This window comes from Vulpes vulpes, chromosome 12, assembly GCF_048418805.1.
Source record: "Vulpes vulpes isolate BD-2025 chromosome 12, VulVul3, whole genome shotgun sequence".
NCBI classification, from domain to species: domain Eukaryota; kingdom Metazoa; phylum Chordata; class Mammalia; order Carnivora; family Canidae; genus Vulpes; species Vulpes vulpes.
Genome location: NC_132791.1, coordinates 151,314,422 through 151,339,118, shown reverse-complemented (window position 1 = coordinate 151,339,118; position 24,697 = coordinate 151,314,422). Strand labels below are relative to the sequence as shown.

Sequence of the window (24,697 nt, the reverse complement as noted above, 5' to 3'; positions counted from 1 at the left end):
TCACATCCTTTGATGTCCTTTGAGGTAAGTTACAGCCACCTCCTCAGGCAGATGTACACCCTCAAGAAGAGTAATGATTTCAGGCCTATATTTGATTGGGGAATTATAGTTTTATAATAATCCCTTTTCTTCCAAATTGGTCCATGGGCATGTAGGACTAGGAAACCATATTTGGAGTCAGTACAAATATTTTTTAAGGCTTTGGTAAGTTCAATGCATGAGTGAACGCTATAGCACACCCCAGCTTTTCTTATTCCCTTTTCTATGACACTATTGTCATCAGTACACCAAATGTTATCTGTATTTTTGATAGGCGACTCTTTTAAATCTCGTTGACTAGAATAAACAAGATCAGTAACCTCTGAACGGGTATGCTTTATAGAGTAATATGGTCAGGTAGCTGGGTTTAAAGTCTGACAGGTTTTAATTATATTTCAGGCATCTCCATGAGCGTAGCTTTGTATTTAATAAATTGGCCTCCCTTGGTCTCTAGACATTCTGGACCTGATGTGAAGTCATTACAGTCAGGGACTGTCCCATAGTAAGCTTTGAGGCTCCTACCAAGAGGACTGTTGTATGCTTGGCTAAAGCCTTTGTTTGTAATTGTACATTAATAGAGGTGGCTTCTAGGATAAATATGACTGAGGGATGATACCATCAAGAAGCCCTCTTTGAGGCCCAGTTTTAACAGTATCCTAATTACAAGGAATCACTGGCAAGTTGGAGAAGACTTGTCTCAAGAGATAAGGGCATCCTCAAGTGCATCATCCAATCCAATCATAAAGAAAGTGGGATCATCCATTATCTCCACAAGTCCCTAGTTAACACCATAGAATGGAGTATACGCTGGCTTTTAAGGAGCAATTCTCTCACTTCCACCACACAGAATTGGTAAAGATGCTAGTTGAGTTATACAATTGTTGGAAAATCATCTTCACCTATGCTTTGATAAAATGACCTTTTTGTACCAAAACGTCTCAAGAATTCTTTCTTGGCTGTTGGCTTCAAACCCTAACATTTTTCCTTTCCTTTTTTTTTTTTTTTTTTTAAGATTTTATTTATTCATGAGAGATACACACACACACAGAAGCAGAGACATAGGCAAAAGGAGAAGCAGGGTCCATGCAGGGAGCTGGATGTGGGACTTGATCCTGGGACTCCTGGATCATACCCTGAGCCAAAGGCAGATACTCAACCACTGAGCCACCCAGGCGTCCCCCTAACATCTTTCCTACATCACCTAGGCCTTCATGCTCTACTCCAGGACCCCAACTTAAGGACCTCTTGCAGAGCATGTTTGATCATAATTAGACCAGTAAACCCCCTCCTGATACTGAATGATAATTCTCTAAATAGGCCTCCTCTGCATAGACCCCGGTTGCTGGAGGAAGCAGGGCATCCCAGCTGAAGGGGACTCTGACTCTCATTCTTTCAGTATTCCTTCTCCCCCTAATAGATGTGGGGGCTTCTCCCTCATTTCCTGGGTTAACGGCTATAATTGGAACGAACAGGGGATTTTAAGGAATATTCCCAAGCAGCTGCTGAAACTCCCTTTGTTTCAGGGCCAGACATGCACTACCTATTCCCCTTTATAGGGGGAAAACATGTCGTCAGTTCATCTGTTGGACCCGACAAGTTCTAGAACTGGGAACCCTTTCTCTGCCTTCTGGCAGCACTTTACCTCTTCTGTCTTCTCATCCCTCACTTTTTGTTTGGGCACCACCCTGGGTGCATGAGGCCTGTAGAGATGGTTCCTGTGCCATTCTTGGCACCTCTGGCACCATGGCTTCTTCTCCCCCTCTTTATCAAGGAGCAAAGAAGAGCAGCCCCTTGGAGACCTAACACCACCTACTCCAGATTTCCCCACCAGTGTCTCAGGTGAAAAATTGACAAGGGGGAACAAATTGGTTGACTTTTAGGTGGGCCCAGGGGGAACATAATTCAGTATTTAAGTTACATTTGTTGGTTTAATTAGGATAGATCTGTCTTTAACATTATCAGCATTAAATATGAAACTTTTATTCTACCAAAGTTTACTCAACATCAAGTAAGTTCGTGTTACCTCTGTTGCAATTTGTTAGCAAAAAGATGACTTAAAATGATGGTGTTTTCATGGGTAATTGTTAAGATAGTTTTCAAAGTCTTTGTTAACCTGAAACTAAAGTTTTGCTTGGATGATAAATGGAATTGAATTCATTGAACATTTGAGTCTTTTCCAAATAAGGATGAAGTGCTAAAGCACCAATTACTGGACATAGGTTTATGCTTTTGACTTCTTATTGCAAAAAAAAACCAAGGATCTTGAGTCTGTTGGTAAACATACTTTGTGCTTAACTGATTAACAAATTTGCTTCTAAAGAGTTTTGGTATAACAGTTCATATTTGGTTACTATTCAGTTTTCACTGGAGACTAAGGCTAGGATTGCCAAGTTCTGCTAAATGTAATTAAGATTGTGGAAATAAGGGAGGTAATGCTATATGTAAGAACGATCTAAGGTATGGGAATATATTTTTGTTGAAGGTAAAAGAAGGTGATTTTGCCTAAATAAGACTGGAAAGAAAAGGCTTGGGACAAAATCTGAATGCAAAACAAAGTTGTAGAAGGTTTGTGAAGGGAAATCTTTGGAAAGGAATTTTAGTGTGATGAGGACAGACTAAAATTGAAAAGAATGGATTTTAGGGCAGCCTGGGTGGCTCAGCGGTTTAGCACTGCCTTCAGCCCAGGAGCTGTTCCTGGAGACCCAGGATAGAGTCCCACATCAGGCTCCCTGCATGGAGCCTGCTTCTCCCTCTGCCTGCCTGTGTCTCCTGCACACCCCCCACCCCACCCCCACCCCCACCCCACCCCCGTCCCCGTGTATCTCATGAATAAATAAATAAAATCTTAAAGAAAAAAAAAGAAATGAATGGATTTTAAAGTGTATTGGTGGTATACGATTAAAAGTGCTTTCTGATTAAAAAGACAAAGTTTTCTTGAATTGTTGATCTGCTCTTGATAAGAAAATGTAAATAAAGTTTTTTCTTTTGTCTATTTAGAAAGCCAGTTTCTATGTTTTGTCCTTATCAGGTCTTTGATTACTTGGTTAAAACGTCTCAATATTAAAAGAGCTAAATTTTGCTAACAACTCTATAACCCTACATATTTACCTTTGAAATCTCTTATTGTCACCATGATTAAATTTTAAAAATTGAATTTTGTAATGATCTGTAATCCTATTTGGGCATGTGCTATTACGTTCTAAGGTTTTAACAAACTTCCCAAGATTTAAATTGTAAATGAAGTCTCTTTGACATATTATTTTTATTTGGTATGTTAAATTACTCTGGAAGCACTGCTAAACAAATGATAAGCATTAGGTTAAATTTGGGTAAATGCTGTAACTATTCTAAAGATGATACCTAGTTCCTAAAGTTTTAATATGTTCCAGTATAAGGCCATTACTTAATATTTTGGTTAATGAAGTGTTATGTGTCACAGAAATAACCAGATTTCCTTACCAGCTATATTGTAAACTCTCATCAGATCTTTAACCATGTCCGTTTTTGAGTCTTTTGTCATTTATAGTTATAGGCCTTATTCTATAAAATGGTTCATCTTTAAGGAGATTCATGTAAAGGACTTTTAGGACAAATACAGGTATTCAATATCTTTAAGATCATAAAATGGAAATGGATAAGAATTTCCAGAGCTAATTAAAGCTGCATTCAAACTAAATAAGAATAGTATCAAGGACTAAGTGATTGGGAAAAATGATTATAGTTTTTTTGTAACTCTTGGTTGAAACATTCCTGGTTCTCTAGTATTTGGTCTTCCAGACTAAGGAAACTTTCTTTTAAGACATCAATTATATACAGAAATGATAATAATAAAACAAATTAAAGCATTTAACTTTTCTATCTGAACCCTCAGAAATTCAAAAGGTCTCTCAGTAAATATTCTTTCTTCCATGGCAATCCTAGTCATTTGCATAAATTCAATAAGAATCTGTTCTCTTTGTAACAGGACACCATTGGAAACATTGGTCATTTTACCAAGACTTTGACTGGAATGTCATATTTGAGAGACATGCATAGACTCTAATATAACCAAACAGCTTTAAGGAACTAAGATCGACTTTATGAAACAAGGAGCCTTATATAAAGCCCCTTGGAACTGTTGGCCTGATACATTGCTTACAGAGTTCCCAGCAGCCTCATGAGGTGAGTGAAGAATGTCACTTCCTGGCAGGTGTAGGAACCTTAAGATATATTTGGGACCTCAAGAAGAGGAAGCCACCTACGTCTACAGGTATTGTAGGCACGTCTGATGGCAAGTACCTGGCTTAGCTTCCGGCCTGCAGAGGCTACTAAAAGTTCAACCTAGAGATTCCTTATGAAAGTTCCAGCAAAGCAGATTCTAAAAGATCTATGTGATAATCATTTTTCTTGCTGAGTTTATTTAAATAATTAGGCCACGTTTGTTAAAACCAGACCTGTTTTTCAAATAAATTAATCCTGATCTGGCTATCTCTGATTAAAAATAAGGGTTGTTACAGAGAGAACATGTTTCAATAATACATCTTTGTAGATACTAAATTTTAACACTATTTATTATAAACTAGGCTAGAATTCAAGAATTCTGGTTTCCTCAAATCTTGGGCTATGGCTCTCCAAATAAGGTTTCCAATCTTCTTCCATTCTCTTGACTTAGTCATTAAAAACTAAAACTGCCTTTTTTCCTAAAGCCCTAAAAACTGATGCTAGACAACTTGAGGTAAACTTCAGAGAAACTGCTACAATAGTTTATAGACCATCTTCTTGCTTGTTATTCAGGATAATAACAGGATCCCATGGGCATATGATTATTTGAACAGCTGGGGGAAAAAATGGCATTGGTTCCCCAACAATTACATAACCCAGCTAGCACTTTGACCAATTCTCTATGGCTGGGATGACAAAATCACTCCGTAAAAGCCAGAGTGTACCCTCTCTATGGGGTTAACTATGGACTTGTGGAGATATTGGATGACCACACTTTTTTAAAAATGGATGAGATGATGCATTTGAGGATGCCCTTATCTCTTGAGACAAGTCTTGTCCCACTAGCCAATGATTCCTTGTAATTAGAATATTGTCAAGGTTAGACCTCAAAGAGGGCTTCTTGATGACTTTATTCTTTAGTCATATTTGTCCTAGGGAACTACCTCTATTGATTTAAAATGCATGTAGAGGCTTTAACCAAGCATAGAATGACCACCTTTAATGACCATCTAATCCATTTCCTTACGTCTCTCAACTCCCAAGTGTATAATCAGTCACCCCTCACAACCTTGGCACAGCAGCTTTAATAAGAACACCGTTTTGCACCAGAGATGTCTCAAGAATTCTTTCTTGGCCATGGGCTCCAGATCTCCCCCCACCCAACCTCACCTACATTCCAAAATTACATTAAAGAAATGACTCAAAAAAGCAAGGAAGAGTATTTCATACAGAAAGAATAGCACATGGAAAGGCAAAGTGGGAAAAAACAAACAAACAAAAAACCATCCTGTGTTCAACAGTCCACCATTTGTTTTACAACTCCAATAAGGCCATCCTACGTTTTTTTCTTCACCTTCAGAGTACTCTCCAACTCCTTATAGTGTCTGGCTTTGGCCTCCACCATCTCCACGAGATGGCCATCTCTGTCAAATCCAGGGAAACTTTTCAATCTTATCTTCCTTGATCTTTCAGCAGCATAAGGCACTTCTTTCCTGAAGCCCTCTCTTCCAGTGGTGCTCAGGAGCACATCCTCTAGATTTTCCTTCTTCCCATATCTTTTGCTGGTTCATCTTCTATCAAATCTTGAAATGATGGACTTCTTCAAGATAAAGTCTACAGCCTCTTCTCTTCTCCCCAGGAACCCCATTCCTGGGAAATCTCATCAGCTCCTATACTTTTAAATAACATCTATTGATAGTGACCATTTATTTCTGTCCCCAAGCTCCAGACACATATACACAACGGTCTGCCTGATTCGCCTACTTAACGCCTTTCAAACTCACCATATCCATGATTGGATTCATCACGTCCATATAACTCCATACCCAAGCCAAACTAAACATCTGTCCTCCAAATGTTCCCTCCTTTCCATCATCTATGCACTTGGGTGTCTACCTCAATACTTCATTCTGCTTCCCATCTTCCTTGATTTAGGTCATCATATCTTATTGGATTTACCCCCCTAGATACCTTAAGTTCATGTATCTTCACTGCCACTAAACTTGTTGAGCCTACCCTAGCATCATTTCTTACCATCTCCCTAATCTAAACTATGAGCTTGTCTAACCTAAAACACTACAGTAGTCTCCTGCTCCCCATATACCATTTTCTACATTGCAACCTACATAATTTTTAAAATGTATAATATAAATAAGATCATTCCATTCTCTATTTAAAATCATTCAAGAGTGGGGTGCCTGCATGGCTTAGGCAGTTAATTGAATGCCTACCTTCAGGTTCGGTCATGATCTCCAGGTTCTGGGATGGAGCCCTGTATCGGGCTTCCTGCTCAATGGGAGTGTATTTATCTCTCTCTCTCTCTCTCCCCCTTGCCCCTCCCCACTGCTCATTTTCTTTTTCTCTCAAATAAATAAAATCTTGAAAATAAAATAAAATAGGGCAGCCCCAGTGGCGCAGCGGTTTAGCGCCGCCTGCAGCCCAGGGAGTGATCCTGGAGACCCAGGATCCAGTCCCACATCAGGCTCCCTGCATGGAGCCTGCTTCTCCCTCTGCCTGTGTCTCTGACTCTCTCTGCATCTCTATGAATAAATAAATAAAATCTTTAAAAAAAGAAGAAAAGAAAACAAAATATAATAATTAAAGAGTTTCTACTGTTATTAGCTTAAAACCCAACACCCTTAACAAGAGCTAGCATGAACAGTTTCTGGCCAAGCTTAGCAGTTCATCTTCCTTTAGTTACCTCCAGTTTAATTAATCCCTGTGCTTGACACACTGGCCACCTTTCACTTCCTCAAGTTCACTGTCCTTCTTCCCTCAGGGACTTTTCCTATTCTATTTCAGATTTCCTATTGCCTCTTCACTTTATTAAATTGATTGTCACTTATGTATATTAGCTTTCCTTGAATCCCAGGACTAGATTAGCTATCCCTAATTAATGCATCCTGCACATATCTTAATAAGCCTAATGCTTTAAGTTATTAGAGCTAATTGATACTATATTTCTGAGTAGAATGTAAGTTACCTAGGGACATGGATTTGATCTGCCCTCACTGTTGTGTAGCTAGTGCCTAGCACTGTGCTTTTCACATAATAAATGGAGTGAGTGGATGTAGAGTTGGAAGATAAACTATTTCAAAAAGGAATTGGGAAGCACCTGAAAAAAAAAAAAAGGTGTTTGGTAGAGTAATAGATTCGAGTTATCCATTTAGGTTTTTAAGTCTTTATGTTTATTTAATGATAATTTTAAGCATTCTTGCCAAACTCTTCTAATACAGAATGGAAGGCTTGAGATACTCTGTGGGCACAGCCCTAACAAGAAAGCATAAGGAACTAGAAAGCAAGAAGAGGGACTTATATAAGCAGCAGAAGGAAGCAGATCGAATCCATTTTTCTAGTGGAAGAGATTGGAGTGGGAAGCAGAAAGAGAGCGAGAATACATTGCCTCTTCTTCTGCTATCAATGAGTAATGCAGTTACTTATTTATCAATCTTCCCAGAGCAAGTTCATGCAGGAGACACAGCTTCTTCCAGATACCTGACAAGACCCTGCCAAATTCTCTAAGGGGTTGCCTTCAATAGGGAAATATGGGCATCCAGCTTTCTTTAATTGTCGGAATGCGCCCACCGCCTGAGAGTGCTGGAAAATTAGTGACAGAGGCACCTTTCACAGACTATAAGAATATCAAACTTACCCATCTTACACTGGTCAAGAAACTTACCACTGTTCTTAAAGACACGTTCACGGATAGGTGTGATAGGGCGGTTCACAAAGATTTGGTTCTGGTCCACAAGAACTTCTTTGATCAAGGGCAATCCAGTTACAACAACTAAAGGCATGTCACCGAGCTGCACACTAAAAACGTTTCCATATTTCTTTACAAACTGAAAAACAGTTAAATAGTCACAATTGAATATGCACGTGTCTGTATGTCCGGGAATAGAAGGGTTGTGTGTAGCTGGGGAAGGTCTTGTACCAAGGAGAGTCTCTGTGTACCTTGGCATGATGGGTACCTTTCTCTTCTGTTTGCTTTTCCCCTCCCCTCAACTAGACTTGGATTGAATTCACTATATGTTCCTTGTAAACATTCATTCATATATTCAACCTACACAAATTGAGTGAACCCAAAAACGAGGCATGAAGATGTAACTATAATAAAACAAGGTCTCTAACCCTGAAACATCTTAGAGTCTAGTGAGGAGAGAGGATTCAGAATACCTGACTCGCCAAAGAAGACTGAGAGACTTAGTGTAAGTCTGGGGTTGCAAGCATGGAATTCCTAGTAAATCATAGCTGTTGAAGTAGTAAGAGAATGTCCCCTTCCTCAACACGTGCTGATGACTGAAAATTCATGATAGTGCTAGGGCCTGCTATGTAGAAAACCACTCTAGTTCTGGAGCTATGTGGATACCTCAGCTCTATGGTTCACTAGCTGAAAGTTGCTTTACTTTTTTTTTTTTTTTTTTTGAGCTTCAGCTACAAAAAGGAAAAAATTATTCCTCCCTCAACGATTTTGGTGAGGAAGAATGAGAGCAACAGTGTGAAAGGCAATTTGTTTTCTGGTACCTGGTACATAGCCACTTGAGCCCCCGAGGAATGAATGGGCTCTGTGTGTGCAAAGGGATGAAGAAACACACACTCATGGCAGCAGGGAGGACGAGAGCACACAGGTGATGTGCTAGAGGAGGGCACATGGACACCGGGTGACATGTTTATCTCAATTACTCTCACAACCACCCTGTGGCATTAATGATTTTCCTGGTCTTTCAGAAAAAGAAAATGAGTCGAAGCCCAAGCAATGTCACCAAGGTGACCACAAAGCTACTGAGTGGTGAAGGGACTTTGCCAGGCATTATGTAAGGTTTGTGGACAAAGACGTGAAAGAAAGAGAGGGAGGGAGAGAATGGAAGACTGTGTGGTATGTCAGGAGTACACACAAATGTGCAGGTATGTGCAAGTGGGTTGAATAAGAATGAATGGTATTTAAGGTAATACTATTCAAGTGAATAGTAAATCAAGGTATTTCCTGATTTGTTTATTCAAGAGACGACTCTGAGTAGACCCTATCCCTGCCTCTTGTCCATCTGGGCTGTGGCTAGCTTCAGGCAGTGGTACCAAACAGAAGGGCTCCATTTCCTCCGTGTATCTATGGTCTCTCCTTCCTAATCCACACTGTTTATGCTTCCCCTTGCCACCCTCAGTGCCTTGGACCCCACTGTCCCTATCAAAGCAAATACAATGGATTACACCAGTCTCATTCTCCACCCTGCTCCCACATTAAAAACCAAGCCTGAACTCAATATTTCCCTTGTTCGTTCAGCCCAGAGTCTTCCACCAATCTTTGTTCATCTCTAGCACAGTATGTTCTATCTTGCTGGAAAGGGTAGACCCAAGATTCCCTCTCAGATTCGTCTGCCTCTAAAGTACATGTCTTTGCTTTTAAAAAATGGTAGGAATGGATCCATAAAAATCAAGCAATTGTTTTCTTTTTGTTTCATCTTGCTGACTGCCTGGATGAGCTTCTTAGGTTTTATAAAAAGGATTTCTTGACTAATTTAGAATATTCAGAAAACATGTTTTTGGAATGGCTAAAAATCTCAGGTTAAACTAAATGACTCCTAACTGACAATGTGCATCTACAACTTAGAATCTCAGCTTGTACTAATGAAATGTACAGCATTTCATTAGTATTTACTGGAGTGAACTCCTTCCGAGTTTCAGCCCCTTCAGCTTTCTGCCCATGTAGATTTCTCAACCAAAAAAGAACTGGATCAGAAACTTTCATGGCATACTCAACTGTGTAAATATGGATAGGTCAAGTGACCTCCTGGAGCCCTGGTATTGACTGTGGTGGTGTCTAACACTTTTCACATGCACTGTGCTGGTCATCATGCTGTCACTTTACGGGATGACACACCGGGCATCTGAACACTTCTTTTAGGTAGAGTATACTACTGTCCAATGTACAATAGCCAAGTCATTACAAAAATGAGAAAGTAATAGAATAAAAGGGGTTAAAAAGTAAGATGATTCAGGAAGGCAAATAGAAAAACGAAGAGAAAAGAATTAACACATAAACTGATAAAATGTGAACAAAAGTAATAGGAAATTCAACACAAATGGTCAAAATTGCAAGTGTGGGATTAAGTACCGACATAGTAAGATAAAGCAAAATAAATGTTTAGGATAAAGAAAAATTAGGAGGGGAAGTTAATGACATAAGAGCTTAAACCATGATTACCAATATCTTGACGGACAATTGGGAGAGATTCCACTTCTAAGTTCTTAAACTCAAGAACCCACAGAACAAAGACACAAAGAGAGGAAAAGGAAAAGAGGAAAAGTAGAGTGATTCTCACTTCACAGGCAGCAGGGGAGAAGGTTTGCTTCTCTAAACTCTGACCAGCCCTGAGCAGTGTATGTGTGTGTGTGTGTGTGTGTGTGTGTGTGTGTGTGTGTATGCACACATGCATGTACATATCATTCTAACAGACCAAAAAAAAAAATGCATCCTGTTTCTATATGTTACTAAGGTTTAACACCTTTTCCCCAATATGTGTATTATATTTTTAAAATGGCCTGCTTATGTCTTCTAACCTTTTTTAATTAGGAAGTTCAATTTTGTACTCACTGATATGTAGAAGCTTTAATAAAAAGTTACAAACAGGAAAACTTTTACACAGGAGTCTGGAGAAATATATATCAAATTCTATAGAGTAATTGCTCAGTGTGTTTATGTATGTGTATGAGGCTGGGTTGGCACAAGGAAGGGCAAGATTCTCTCCCTCTCACTCACTAAATTATATTTGAAAATTTTTTTAGGGCAGCCCGGGTGGCTCAGCAGTTTAGCGCCGCCTTCAGCCCAGGGCGTGATCCTGGAGACCCGGGATCGAGTCCCGCGTCAAGCTCCCTGCATGGAGCCTGCTTCTCCCTCTGCCTGTGTCTCTGCCCCTTTCTCTCTCCCTGTGTCTCTCATGAATAAATAAATAAAATCTTTAAAAAAAATTTTTTTTAACTTTGTATTGCTTTTATAGTTCAGAAGTATTTTTATCTGATAAAAAGAAAAAGAAAACAGACCTAAGGAAATAGGAATAAAGCACATTAACAATGGTTCTTACTCTTCTGAGTCACAGAATCCTTTGAAAATCTACTGTATTCATGGATCTGCTCTCCAGTAAAATCCTGTACATATGAATAGTCATGCATGCAGTTTCAGGAATTCACCAGTCTCTTGGGGCCCATGAACTCCTGCTAAGAACACTGGTCTCACAGATAGTTCCTGGAGACTATACTAAGTTTCTGAGAACAGTGTGTGGAAAGCAAATTCAAGTTCAACTCGTTAGTTATAAAATGCTTGAGAGTTGCCAGGCAACTCCTAATATTGCTATGTTAGACATGGGTAAATATAAAGGTCAATATCCGGACGCCTGGGTGACTCAGAGGTTAAGGGTCTGCCTTCAGTTCAGGGCGTGATCCTGGAGACCAGGGATCGAGTCCCATGTCAGGTTCCCTGCATGGAGCCTGCTTCTCCCTCTGCCTGTGTCTCTGCCTCTCCCTCTCTCCATGTCTCTCATGAATAAATAAATAAAATCTTAAAAAAAAAAAAAAAAACAGAGGTTAATATGATACGGTGTTTTCCTAAAGTGTCAAAGTCTCTTGGGGCAATCCTGGCTGCAGGAAAAAAAAAATAAGGCACAGCAGAAGTGATGAGTGCTATAATACTGATAGATGGGCAGTCCAGGTGGCTCAGCAGTTTAGTGCCGCCTTCAGCCCAGGGCCTGATCCTGGAGACCCGGGATCCAGTCCCACATCGGGCTCCCTGCATGGAGCCTGCTTCTCCCTCTGCCTGTGTCTCTCATGAATAAATAAATAAGATCTTTAAAAAATATATACTGGTAGAAAGGGATTGTGGAGGCCAAGAAAAATTAAGGCCATTCCACTCAAGTTTAGCATTAGCACAAGTACAGCCACCTTAGGCCCCTGGGAATAAGAGCTGAACTTTACAGGAAAAACTGCAGAATGTCCTCGGCAGGGAATCCCATATCAGAAAGACAACAGCCCATACCCGTGGTAGAAAGTTCCATATATAGAATGAGAACAGAGAGGATCCCTGGATGGCTCAGTGGTTTAGTGCCTGCCTTCAGCCTAGGGTGTGATCCTGGAGGCCCGGGATCAAGTCCCACATCCGGTTCCCTGCATGGAGCCTGCTTCTCTCTCTGCCTGTGACTCTGCCTCTCTCTCTGTGCCTCTTATGAATGAATAAATAAAATCTTAAAAAAAAAAAAAAAAAAAAAAGAATGAGAACAGAGCCCACGCCCACGCCCGTGGCAGAAAGTCCCATATTAGAATGAGAACAGAGCTCAATGCCCTTGAAAGCCCCATGTCAGAATGTAAACAGAACTTGAGAAATTCCTCCAATTCCTCCACCCCTTCTGGAAATCCCCTAGGCCAGCCCATAAAAAACCCAGCTGTAACCCACTTCGGGTTCCAAGTCCTTGCTCCGCTATGTCGGGTATACTTGGACCCAAGCTGGGGCTTGCAAATAAACCCTTGTGTGCTTGCATCAGTGTCGGCTCCTTGGTGGTTTCTCGGATTCGCAATCTTGGGCATAACAGGATATGAAGCTATTGAAAGAAGACATGAATCTCTATCCCAGATATAGGAGAAAACCTCTAAGAGGAGATGGTATTTGAACTAGATCTGAAACGAAAGTCAGGGTGCCAGCAAAAGCACATGCAGTGTGAAGGCAAGACCTTTTAGGCTGTGGGAACAGTGTATGCAAATATGAAGTCAGGAAAATGTGGGTGTTCAACAAATGAGTTATGTGGTTTGACTGCAGTGTAGGGTTCATTAAGGAGCACTGACTATGTGGTAGGTCAAAGCTGGGTGCTGGGGGTACAACAAGTCCTTAAATTAAAGAAGCTCACAGTCTAATGGAGCATCTGGAAAAATAATCAGTTTTTATTTTTCCTATTCTGTACAATAAATCATTTGATGGGACCAAGTTAGGAAGCATGTAAAGGAACCAGGTGCCAAGTGCCAGGACAGGTTCCTGGGAAAAGTATCTCCTCATTTGAGTAAGGAGATAGGAGACGAAGCTGGCAAGGTAATCTGAGCTAGATTGAGGAGAGTCTTCTGGCCAAGTAAAATAGTTTGAATCCTGTTTTCTTTGTAATTAGAAGTCTGAAGATGTTTGGGAGATGTACACAGGTGTTGAAGAACTTGGATTGTGAAGTTGTACAAATCCATTTGAAATCACACAGAGTGTAATTTGGGGGCAAGTTATCTGACTTCTCTGTGTTTCAGTTTCCAAATCTATAAAATGGGAGCCAAGGCAAAATTAGCCAAAATACTGATATTAATAATAAAATTATTTATTGTTATTGATTTATCTAGGAACATATTTTATCAAAGGGACTCTGGTAAGATACTGACAAAGGAATGAAGGGGAAGAAGCCAGAGTGGGATAATGGAGCCTATCCAGCAAGGAGGCCAGACACGGGATGGTTGGGATGCAACAACACTGACTTTCCTTGAATTTCTTGCTTTCAACTTTTAAAAAAAAAGCTAAGAGTGGCATAGATATAGAAATAAGCATCAACTGTATGCTAGGTACCCTGGCAACAAACTGATATTCATGAGGTTGTTTGATTCTTACAACAATCCTAGAAAGCACTTACAGTTTGCAGAGAAGAAGATTTGGCACACAGCTTATGGGTATAAAGTTTGGGCTCTTTCTAACTCACTCTTTAGGTTTCATCCTTAAATGAAAGGTTGAAGATATTCTCTCTTCTTCTGAGTGATGGCACTCTCTAAGTATTAACTAGCCACATGATCAAAAACCACTAGGCCATACGATCAAAAACCGTATTCCCCAGCTTCTCCAGGTATAGCCAGTGGGACACGAGAAGTAGTGATATGTGCATCTCTGGGTCTCATCCTTAAATGAAAGCTGCTTGTTCACCACCTTCCCTATTCCCTTTTCCTTGGACTAGAACTCACACACAAGACTGTTGCAAGACCAGAGCTACAACATAGAAGGAACTGGAGCTTTTGGATGACTTTGTGGTACAAAGCAATCTCTCTGTCCTCTCCTGGAGGGAGGAATGCCTACATCTGAACTCATTTGTGGGAGAAAGGTGAATTTCAATCTTCTTTACAGTACTGCATTTTGGGGTCTCTGTTATAAGCAGTTCAATGTGTATCCTAACTAATACATGTATTAGTTACCACCTTATCTATCATTCTTCCACTTTGATCTAATAAGGTTTTTTCTTATTTAGATAAATGTTACTCTAATAGATCATACAGCTATGGCAGAGAAAATTTAGAAAGTAGAGGCAAAAACACAAGAAAATGTCCCATAATGCCATTTAAACAGTTGGTTTCTCCACTGTGCTGTTGCCATGCTTTAGCTCCTGCAACTTTCTCCCATTTAAAATCTCTGGTCCCCTTAATTTCACTTACCTAATTGCCTAACATTTAAAGCTCATTTAAAGCTCAACCCAGTTTATTCCAAGATTCTACAAGAGGTTATCTCTAGGGGTTCCATTCTCTGTGATCCTATCTCCTGATACCTCATTTGGTTACCATGAGTCTACACCACACATTTCATCATACACTGTTTTGCGTTGTAGCTGTCCTATGGTAAGCGTTTCATAAATGTGTTAGGAAAATGAAACCATGAATAAATCAATCATCCCCTATCATGAAAAGTCAAGTGGCATAAGTAGAGAATAGATTTAAGAGTCAAATAGCCTTGGATTCAAGTTCTTGTTTTGCCATTATCTATGCTGAGTAACTCAAATGACTTTATTGTTTTCAGCCAGTTTCCTCAGTGGCAAAATGGAAATACCACCAGATAATGCTTACGTTGTGTGTCTTTTGTGAAGATTAAATGAAAATGGACATATAGATCTTGATACAAGACCTAGCAAAGAGTTGGTACTTAATGTTTCCAAGCTGCTAGAATGTAAATTTAATTATAACTAAATGCACCGTTTGACTCCATTTGTTTTACAATTGAAAATATTAAAAATGCCAATCTGTATGCAGATTGTAAAATTTAACAGTCTGATCTGATGAGAAAACATCAGGCCATGCATAAGATCCTAGCATCAGTTTCATTATTAGCCAGTTTTATGACAGGTAAATCATTTATGCTTTCTTTATTTATTTTTTTAATTTTTTATTTATTTATGATAGTCAGAGAGAGAGAGAGGCAGAGACATAGGCAGAGGGAGAAGCAGGCTCCATGCACCGGGAGCCCAACGTGGGATTTGATCCTGGGTCTCCAGGATCGCGCCCTGGGCCAAAGGCAGGCACCAAACCGCTGCGCCACCTAGGGATCCCTCTTTATTTATTATTATTTTTTTTAAGATTTTATTTATTTATTTGGGAGAGAGATAGTGAGAGCATGAGCAGGGTGTGGGGAGAGTGAGATGCAGGCTCCTTGCTGAGCAGGGAGCTCAACATTGGCCTCAATCCCAGGACTCTGGGATCATGAACTAAATTGAAGGCAGACACTTAACCAACTGAGCCCCCCTGGAGCCCCTCATTTATCCTTTCTTTTTTTTTTTTTAAGATTTTTAATTTATTCATGAGAGACACAGAGAGAGAGAGACAGAGAGGCAGAGACACAGGCAGAGGGAGAAGCAGGCTCCACGCAGGGATCCTGACACTGGACTCGATCCTGGATCTCCAGGATCAGGTCTTGGGCTGAAGGTGGCGCTAAACCACTGAGCCACCCGGGCTGCCCTCATTTATCCTTTCTAATCACATCTATATTAGTGGTAAAACAAAAGCACAGATCAAATTTCTGATTCCAGATAAGATTCAGTAAAAGCATTCCATTTTACTCCTGTTAATCATGACCCTAATTGGCACAGACAAAAATAACTCCAAATAAGGCCTGCTTTTATTTTTTTCTGCCAAAGTGTCAGAAAAAGCCTGACCCAATAGGACAGAAACATTTTAGCTTTCTACCTTCCTGTTCTGGAGGCCATGAAAAAAGATATTATTCTCCCCAACCCTGATGGGTGCTGCAACAGTGGAAAACATGGGTGGAAAATTGTCTTTACCCTACCAACAAATGATGCCCCTTGCCCACCCAGTCTGTGAGCTAAATTGTAACTATCACTCCTGAACTGGAGGAGTCAAGAGGAAGAATTCTAATGTCTACCTTTCTCCTACAGTAATAAGGAGATGCTCCTTCCCCATAGAGCAGATATGGATAGATCTCTGACTTCCATCCTCCCTGCAGTAAGGCATAGGTTACTCTACCCAGGGTTGAGCAGGGGGCTGTCTTTTTTTTTCCCACTTTCATTCTCCCTAGCCTGCACTGATGAGAATGTAGGATGGAGTCCTGTGTAGGTAGATAACACATAAGCAGGGAAGACTAGAAGTGCTGCAGAGGCTTTATAACTTAAACTGGTGTTTGAAATACAAACCATAAAAGTGAGCATTCTGAACATAAACAGGTTGACACTCTGCTAAAATGGAAGAATTTACATGTCCAGGGTCATATAAAACACAATGTCCAGGATATATTCCAGAATTACCTTAGCAAGAGCCAAGAAAATCTCAATTTGAACGTGTTAATACCAATAATGAGATGGCACAGATGTTGGAATTATAGGATAAACATTTTAAAGCATCTATAATATGTTTCAATAAACAATTACAAATACTCTCAAAAAATGTTAAGGGGCATCTGAGTGGCTCAGCCTGTTAAGTGTCTGACTCTTGATTTCAGCTCAGGTCATGAGCTCAAGGTCATGAAATCGAGCCCTGCATCAGGCTCCATGCTCCTTGTGGAATCTGCTTCAGATTCTTTCTCCTCTCCCCCTGCTCTCTCTCTCTCAAATTAAAAATCCTAAAAATAAAATAAAATAAAATAAAATAGAAAATCTTAACCAAAGAAATAAACAATATACATAGGAACTAAGGGGAAAAACTAAAATTTGAAAATATGATAACCCAGGGAAGCCTGGATGGCTCAGTGGTTTAAAGCCTGCCTTCAGCCCAGGGCATGATCCTGGAGTCCCAGAATCGAGTCCCACATCAAGCTCCCTGCATGGAGCCTGCTTCTCCCTCTGCCTGTGTCTCTGCCCCTCTCTGTGTGTCTCTCATGGATAAATAAATAAAATCTTTTTTAAAAAAATAATAATCCAAACAAAAAACTCAATAGAACAACTCAATGGCAGAAGGGTACTGATAAAAGAACCAGTAAAACTGAAGACAGATCAATAAACTGTATTCAATCTGAACAACACAGAGAAAATAGATTGACAAGAACAAACCTGAGCCTCAGGGACCTATGTTAGAATAACAAAAGATCTAACAGTTGCACCATGACTGCCCAAGAGTCTCAGAAAGAGAAGAAAAAAAGAATGTGGAATTGAAAAAATATTGGAAGAAATAATGGCTGAAGACTTCTCAAATTTGATAAGAGATCAACCTACAGATCCAATAAGCCCAAAGAAACCAACACCAAGAAATACCATAATCAAATCTCTGAAAAGTAAAAGCCAAAAAAAAAAAAAAAGTGGGGTGCCTGGGTGACTCAGTCAGCTAAGTGTCCAACTCTTGGGTTCCGGGCAGGTCATGATCCCTTAGTCATGGGATCAAGGTTCGTGTTGGTCTCTATGCTCAGCGCAGATCTGCTTCAGATTCTCTCTCCCTCTTACTCTATCTCTCAAATAAATAAATAAAATATTTTTAATGAAATAAAAGCAAAAAAACTTCTTGACAGCAGGCAAAGAAAAACAACTCATTAATTACGGGGAGCAAACAATTCAAATCATAGCAAATATCTCATTAGAAACTACAGAGGCCAGAAAGAAGTGGTATAACATTTTAAAGTGTTTTTTTTTTTTATTTTATTTATTTATTCATAAGAGACAGAGAGAGAGAGACAGAGAGAGAGAGAGAGAGGCAGAGACACAGGCAGAGGGAGGAGCAGGCTCCATGCAGGGAGCCCGACATGGGACCCAATCCCAGGTCTCCAGGATCACGGCCTGGGCTGAAGGCGGCGCTAAACCGCTGAGCCCCCCCGGGGCTGCCCCATTTTAAAGTGTTGTATGAAAGAAACTGTCAATCTAGAATTCTCTATTAAGTGAAAATATACTTCAAAAATGAAGGCAAACTAAAGTTATATTCTTAGGTAAAGTTATAAGAAATTTTTGCCAGCAGACCAGCTGTAAAAGAAGGGTAAATAAAGTTCCTCAGGTAGAAAGGAAAGATATTGGTGGAAAATTTAGAACATTGGGAATGAAGGAAGAGCAACATAAAGGATAAATGGGTAAATAGAATATTCTCTTGAATTAAAAAAAAATATGCTTAACACTTAAAAGCAAGTTTATAATATTGTCTGATGTGGTTCTCAATGTATATAGACATAAATTTAAGACAATTATAAAGTGGGAAAGATACAAGTACTTAATGGGTATAAGGTATCTATTATACTTGAAGTAGTAAAATGTTGATACTAATAGACTGCATTAAGTTACATGTGCCTATTGAAATCCTTAGACAGCTATTAAACACAATGCAAAGAGGTATACTAAAAAGCACTAAAAATAAATTAAAATGGGATTCTTAAAAAAAGTTCAAGTGACCCACAGGAAGACAGAAAAGGAGAAATAGAATTAAAGACAGAGGTAAAAATAGATAATAAATAATAAAATGGCAGACTTAAGTATTGACTTATCAATAATTACATTAAATGTAATGACCTAAATCCACCAATTAAAAGACAGAGATTGGCAGAATGAAAAAAAAAATGACCCACTGACATGCTGTCTGCAAGAATCTCTTTTCAAATATACAAATAGGTTAAAAGTGAAGAATGAAGAAGTATATACCAGGCAAATTATCATCAAAAGAGAGCTGGTGTGGCTGTATCAAATTAGCTAAAGTTCAGGCAATGAAAATCACCAGGGATGAGGGACATTACATAATAACAAAAGAATCAATTCAACAAGATGATAGAACAATTTTAATGTGTATGTACCAAATAACAGAGATGATAAATACATAAAGGAAAAACTACCAGAACTAGATTGAGAAATAGATAAACCTGCGATTATAGTTGGAGATTTCAGGATGCTTCTCCTAATGATTGATAGAATCAGTAGATACGAGGTCAGGGTATGGAGAACTAAACAAGATCATCCAATGAGATATAATTGGCATATATAGAACACTCAGACCAACAATGGCAGAATACATATATTTTTTCAAGCATGCATGGGACTATATTCTGGGTCATAAAACAAGCCTTAACAAACTGAAAAGACCTGAAATTATACAAAGTATGTGTCCTTTCACCATAATGGCATCAAACTGGAAATCATTAATAGAAAGAAAGCAGGAAAATTTCCAAATACTTGGAAATTAAACATATTTCTTTTTTTTTTTTTAAGATTTTATTTTTAAGTAATCTCTACACCCAACAGGGGGCTCAAAGTACAACTCCGAGACCCCGAGTCCCATATTCCACTGACTGGGCTAGCCACGTGTCCCTAAACAACATATTTAAAAAAAATTTTTTTTTTAAATTTATTTATTCATGATAGACAGAGAGAGGCAGAGACACAGGAGGGAGAAGCAGGCTCCATGCACCGGGAGCCCGACGCGGGATTCGATCCGGAGACTCCAGGATCGCGCCCTGGGCCAAAAGCAGGTGCTAAACCGCTGAGCCACCCAGGGATCCCCTAAACAGCATATTTCTTAAACAAGGTATAGGTTTAGGAGCCTAACTTTAAAATTCCATGACTAATCCTTTCATTTAGTGTTACCAGTTGGGTGTTTCTCCAAGAAAGTGATAAAACCTTCTCCATCTGCTCTTGAGTACACATGCACGGGTTTAAAGTGCTCTAGGTACACGTAGGGAAAGGGGAACTAATATTTGTTGTGCACCTACTAAAAGTCATGTTTGACCATCGATTATTTTCTTTAACCTTCATAGCCACCAATCACAGAGTTGTCATTCAGCTGGGTAGTGACAGGTAGCAGAGGTACCTAGCTGAGTGACAGGAAACCAGCTGAGGATTTTTGAGAAAGGGTTGGATGTTGGAGGGAATTTTAAGGAAATCAGAAGGGCCAGAGTTAGGAAACCTTGGTGGGATATGATTCTAAAACGGTGGAAAGAGGCTCCCTAAAGAAGTCCTAACTCTGGAAGGCAATGAGAAGCACTAATAAAATTTAAGCAGAGGGACATTTTAAAACAATTACTTTAATGAGAACAGATTGCAGCGAGGAGACTGAAAGGGAGGAGCTCAGCTACTGAAAAGTGGTGAGGATTTATGTGGTACTACTATCATTTTACCTTCAGGAAATATAGCCTTCGAGAAGGTAAGCACAGAGTTGTTGTTGTTTTTAATCTCCAAGGATGAAAATATTAAAGAGGACAAAGTGATCACATTATAAATAGGATATTCCATTAACATTTAACAAGGTACACAATTAAATGGGTTAAAGAATGTAATATGCCTGGCACCCTTAAATAGTAAACAGGGAATACTATTTCACTTCTAGAAGGGGCAAGGGTAATCATGCCAGTCGACGGTGGGGAAACCGAGGCTCAAAGCAGGGTTCACCGCGGTACCTAATTAGCAGCACAGCCACCCAGCCTCCCGCCCACGATCCCCGGGATGGCCCCTGTCCTGCAGGTCAGGCTCAGGGCACGGCCCTGCACCTTCGCCCGCTCCTACCCGCTGCAGCTTCAGGTGCGACTGCTCAAAGTCCAGATGGAAGAAGTTGCCCACGAAGGGCAGGGGTACGGGGCCCGGCGGGTAGTTCTTTGGGCGCCGTCTTTTGAGGAAATCAGCAAAGAACAGAAAGGCGACGGCACCCAGCAGGAGGGTGCGGAGATGAAGCACTGCCCAGAGGGTGGCCGCCAGGGAGCCCACCGCCGCGAGCATGGCTCTCCGGTCCTCTCGCTCTGCTGAGCGCTGAGCCGGAGACGTCCCTGCCTGTCCCTGCTGCTGAGCTCGCAGGACCGCCTGCCCGCCCCGCCCCGCCCATCATCTCGCCCATCTCGCCCATCTCGCCCCGCCCCGCCCCTCGTGCAGCCGCCCCGCTCGCCCCGCCCCTCCCGCTGCTGCCCCGCCCACCTCGCCCCGCTCGCCCCGCCCTCCCGCTGCCGCCCGCCCATCTAGCCCCGCCCATCCCGCTGCCGCCCCGCTCACCTCGCCCGCTCGCCCCGCCCCTCCCGCTGCCGCCCCGCCCACCTAGCCCCGCCCCCGCCCATCTAGCCCCGCCCCGCCCGCCCACACAGCCCCGCCCCCGCCCACATGGCCCCGCCCCACCGCCCTCGCGTGAGAACTCGGTCCCAGCTCTTTGCACCACCCTCCTGACGCCCGCCCAGTGAGCCTCCGTTTCCCCTCCTTCCTTCCTTCCCTGCAGCGCAGACCCCACGCCAGCCAGGCTGACCTCCAGAAGCCTGGGCCGACATCCTGCCGCATCGCTCTTGGAAAAGGCCAGGCTGGGAGCACGGTTCTTCTGTTTAGAAAGCCTGTCTCGGAGCCCCCGGGCTGCTGTGGTGCCAGCGCCTCCCCGAGAGCACCAAGCACTTGAGCTCCGTGTTCAGTCTCCCTCTCCCAGCCAACGGTTGGAATCCCGCCAGGTGAACGGCGATGCTAACAGCAGCACCTGGCCTTTCTCGGGCTCTTAATTAAATGCCAGGCGGCACACTCGCCTCTGTACATGAATCATGTCGTTCTGACACAATCAGGCAAGATGCTCTTCTGGGTTCCACCTTGCAGTTGAGGAAACTGAGACCCAGAGGTTAAGTGGCGAATAGATGGTGAATAAATAAATCCACCAGTCTGCCACACATCGGAACAAGATTCTGTATTTGTAACTTTTTGAAGATTAAAAAGCATTGCAGCAGGAGGGACCGGGGTGGCTGGGTTGGTTAAACCATGGACCTTGACCATTGATTCCTGCTCCAGTCCCGTATCTCAGGACTGAGTGTGGAGCCTACGCAGGATTCTCTCCCCACCTCTTCCTCTACAGGATTCCCTGCCCCCCACGCCCCTTCCCCCTGCCTCTAAAAAAATAAATAAATAAATAAAATAATTAATTTATTAATTATTTAATTAAAAAATAAGAGCATTGCATCAAAGCCCCTAGCCCTGAGCCTAGTCTGTAACAGATGCTTAGTCAGCATTGAAAGAAGATGTCTTTAAAAAAAAAAAAAAGAAAGAAAGAAGATGTCTTCGTCCTTCTCCTTTTTAGTTTGCCACCCGAGGTTCCTCCTCTGAAGCCCCAAGACAGTGGTAGGGCCCCAGGTTCCAACCTTCCGTGTCATTCTGTGTGTGCCTACCTGTGTCTCCTCATTTGTGAGATACTCAAATCATGACGCATAGTTTTCTAGTAGTATAGCACACGTTATGTACTCAACATATAGATGCACAGTCTGCATAAAATAATGCAATAGAACAGAATAGAATTTAAGTCGCTTTTCTAGGTTTCCAAAATCAGGACGTCTTCTCACAGACTGTATAAAGGAAGTGTTGGACTTTACCTGAAATCCGCAAAAACTGATGGTTTAGTTATATTTATAATACTATGATTTAAACTCCTATAAGAAGAAAAATGAAGACCATTTATTTGAAAACAAAGATGAAGTCTCACCTTCTATTTTCCTTCTCATTAGTTCCTTCCAAAGTAAAATCTAAATGCTATGATTGACATTTTTTCCTATTATGAGTACTTTCCGGGCATTGTGTAGCATTTGGCAAATATAAAGGAAGAGGAAGACATTTTTAACATTAAGAACGTATTATTATTAATATAACCTTCCCTAGCTGAATATCATTCTCTTCTTGTTCCATTAAGTCAAAATAGAAATCAGTATAGATATTTGGTTTCTAATATTTTAAAATGTAATGTTACTTGTGAAAAGTATTTTGCATAAAGTTGTGTATGCCTCAGGTTCAAGTTAATGGCTTTGATTTATGTTCTAAAGAATAGGGAATAACACAAACATTATTAAGATCCTTAGTTATAACCAAGATAAATATTGGTATTGGTGTTAAATGCAACTTTGTGTTTCTCTCCTATGTTCTCTTATACTAACCAATCTCCCAAATCATTGAGTTGCTCTTAAAAAGAAGAAAAAAACGAAAAAAGGAAAGAAATCAAGAAAAAGAAAAAGACTTGACTTGACGTGGCTTTGTGGTTGATCAAATCATTTTTTAATTGGTCAAATCACATACAGGGAAACACATAAAGCAACTAAGTGGAATATACATCAAATTCTTAATTTTACTAATGGACAGAATTGCACTATGAAAAATTATCAAATTATTCTTTTCATTGGTCCTTAGGCCTTAGTTCCTGAATAAAGTGTTAAGCCACTAATAAGTTAATCAGCATTGCTGATTAACAGTTATCAAGTGAGTTTTTTTCAGCATTAGTTGAAAAACTGTTGTGAATCCTGTCTATCCAGAGAAGTAACACTCTATAAATACTAACAAATAATTATGCTAGAGTATTTTTAGATATTAAATCACATGTCAAGCATCTAAAGTGAATTTGAGATTAAGAGAAAGGCCTATTTTCTAAACAACAATGATAACTTCTTAATTTGCAAATTCCTTATTCTATGAATTAGAATAGTTTGAGATTTTTGAAATTTCTATTACCTGTCTTAATCTTCTTCCACTACATGAGTACATTGACAATTAGAAGACACAAATATTTTTCAAATGCTTTTAAGGATTTATTTTTAAAATTGTGATACATTATTTTTTACTAAGAAATAATTTGACCCGTTGTATCTTTTTTATTTGCTTTGGATGTTTTTTCCCAATATCTGTAAGTTGAAGGCATTTCTATCATACTGAAAACAAACTTAAATGTGCTAAAAAAAAATTCTCGTGTGTCCTGTATTAGTATATCATTAGTGCCCTGGAAGTCTGAAGGCTGATCTAAACTTGCATGTTTTAGAATACTCAAGAAGAAAAAAATAACTACCTTAATGCCAACCTTTTAGATTTCATGAAGATTTTGGTGAGGAATAATAGTACATAATATAAGTATTGACAGAACTCTAAAAGTTCCTTTCTATAAAATATAAAAGACACAATATTTATATAGAATCAGGTAAAGGAAATCAGTATCTAACATTGGATATTTTGTGCCTCGTGTTTACATTATAGTATTCAAATTGCAAGTATAACATTTTAATATTTGCTCCTATTTTTTATAAAAGTAAATCCTAACTTAAAAAAAAAAAAGTAAATCCTAAATTATTAAGCTTTTCCAAGTGAGAAAGTAACAATTTTTTCAAACAAAAATTGAGGGAATTTGATGCCAGTAGAACAGCCTTACAAGAAATGTTAAAATAAGTACTTCAGAAAAAAGGAAAAAGATAGAAGAGGTCAGAAACTCAGGTCTACATAAAGAAAGGAATAGCATTAGGGAAAAACTAAGTGAAGATAAAAAAAAAAAAACTTTTGTTTTTCTTATTCTCAATTGATCTAATAAC

General features: G+C 40.1%; 1 protein-coding gene across 1 annotated transcript in view; it reads right to left on the bottom strand.

The window, feature by feature from the left end:
- CYP2J2 (cytochrome P450 family 2 subfamily J member 2) overlaps positions 1-21,266 on the bottom strand; it is a 43,473-nt gene extending 22,207 nt beyond the window's left edge. The window contains exons 1-2 of the mRNA XM_026006977.2: positions 20,913-21,266; positions 7,919-8,081 (exon numbers count right to left, since the gene is read on the bottom strand). Of these exons, the coding sequence (XP_025862762.2) occupies positions 7,919-8,081; positions 20,913-21,122 (373 nt within the window). The 5' untranslated portion in view covers positions 21,123-21,266. The remainder of the gene's footprint in view (positions 1-7,918; positions 8,082-20,912) is intronic.
- Positions 21,267-24,697: the final 3,431 nt, after the last annotated feature.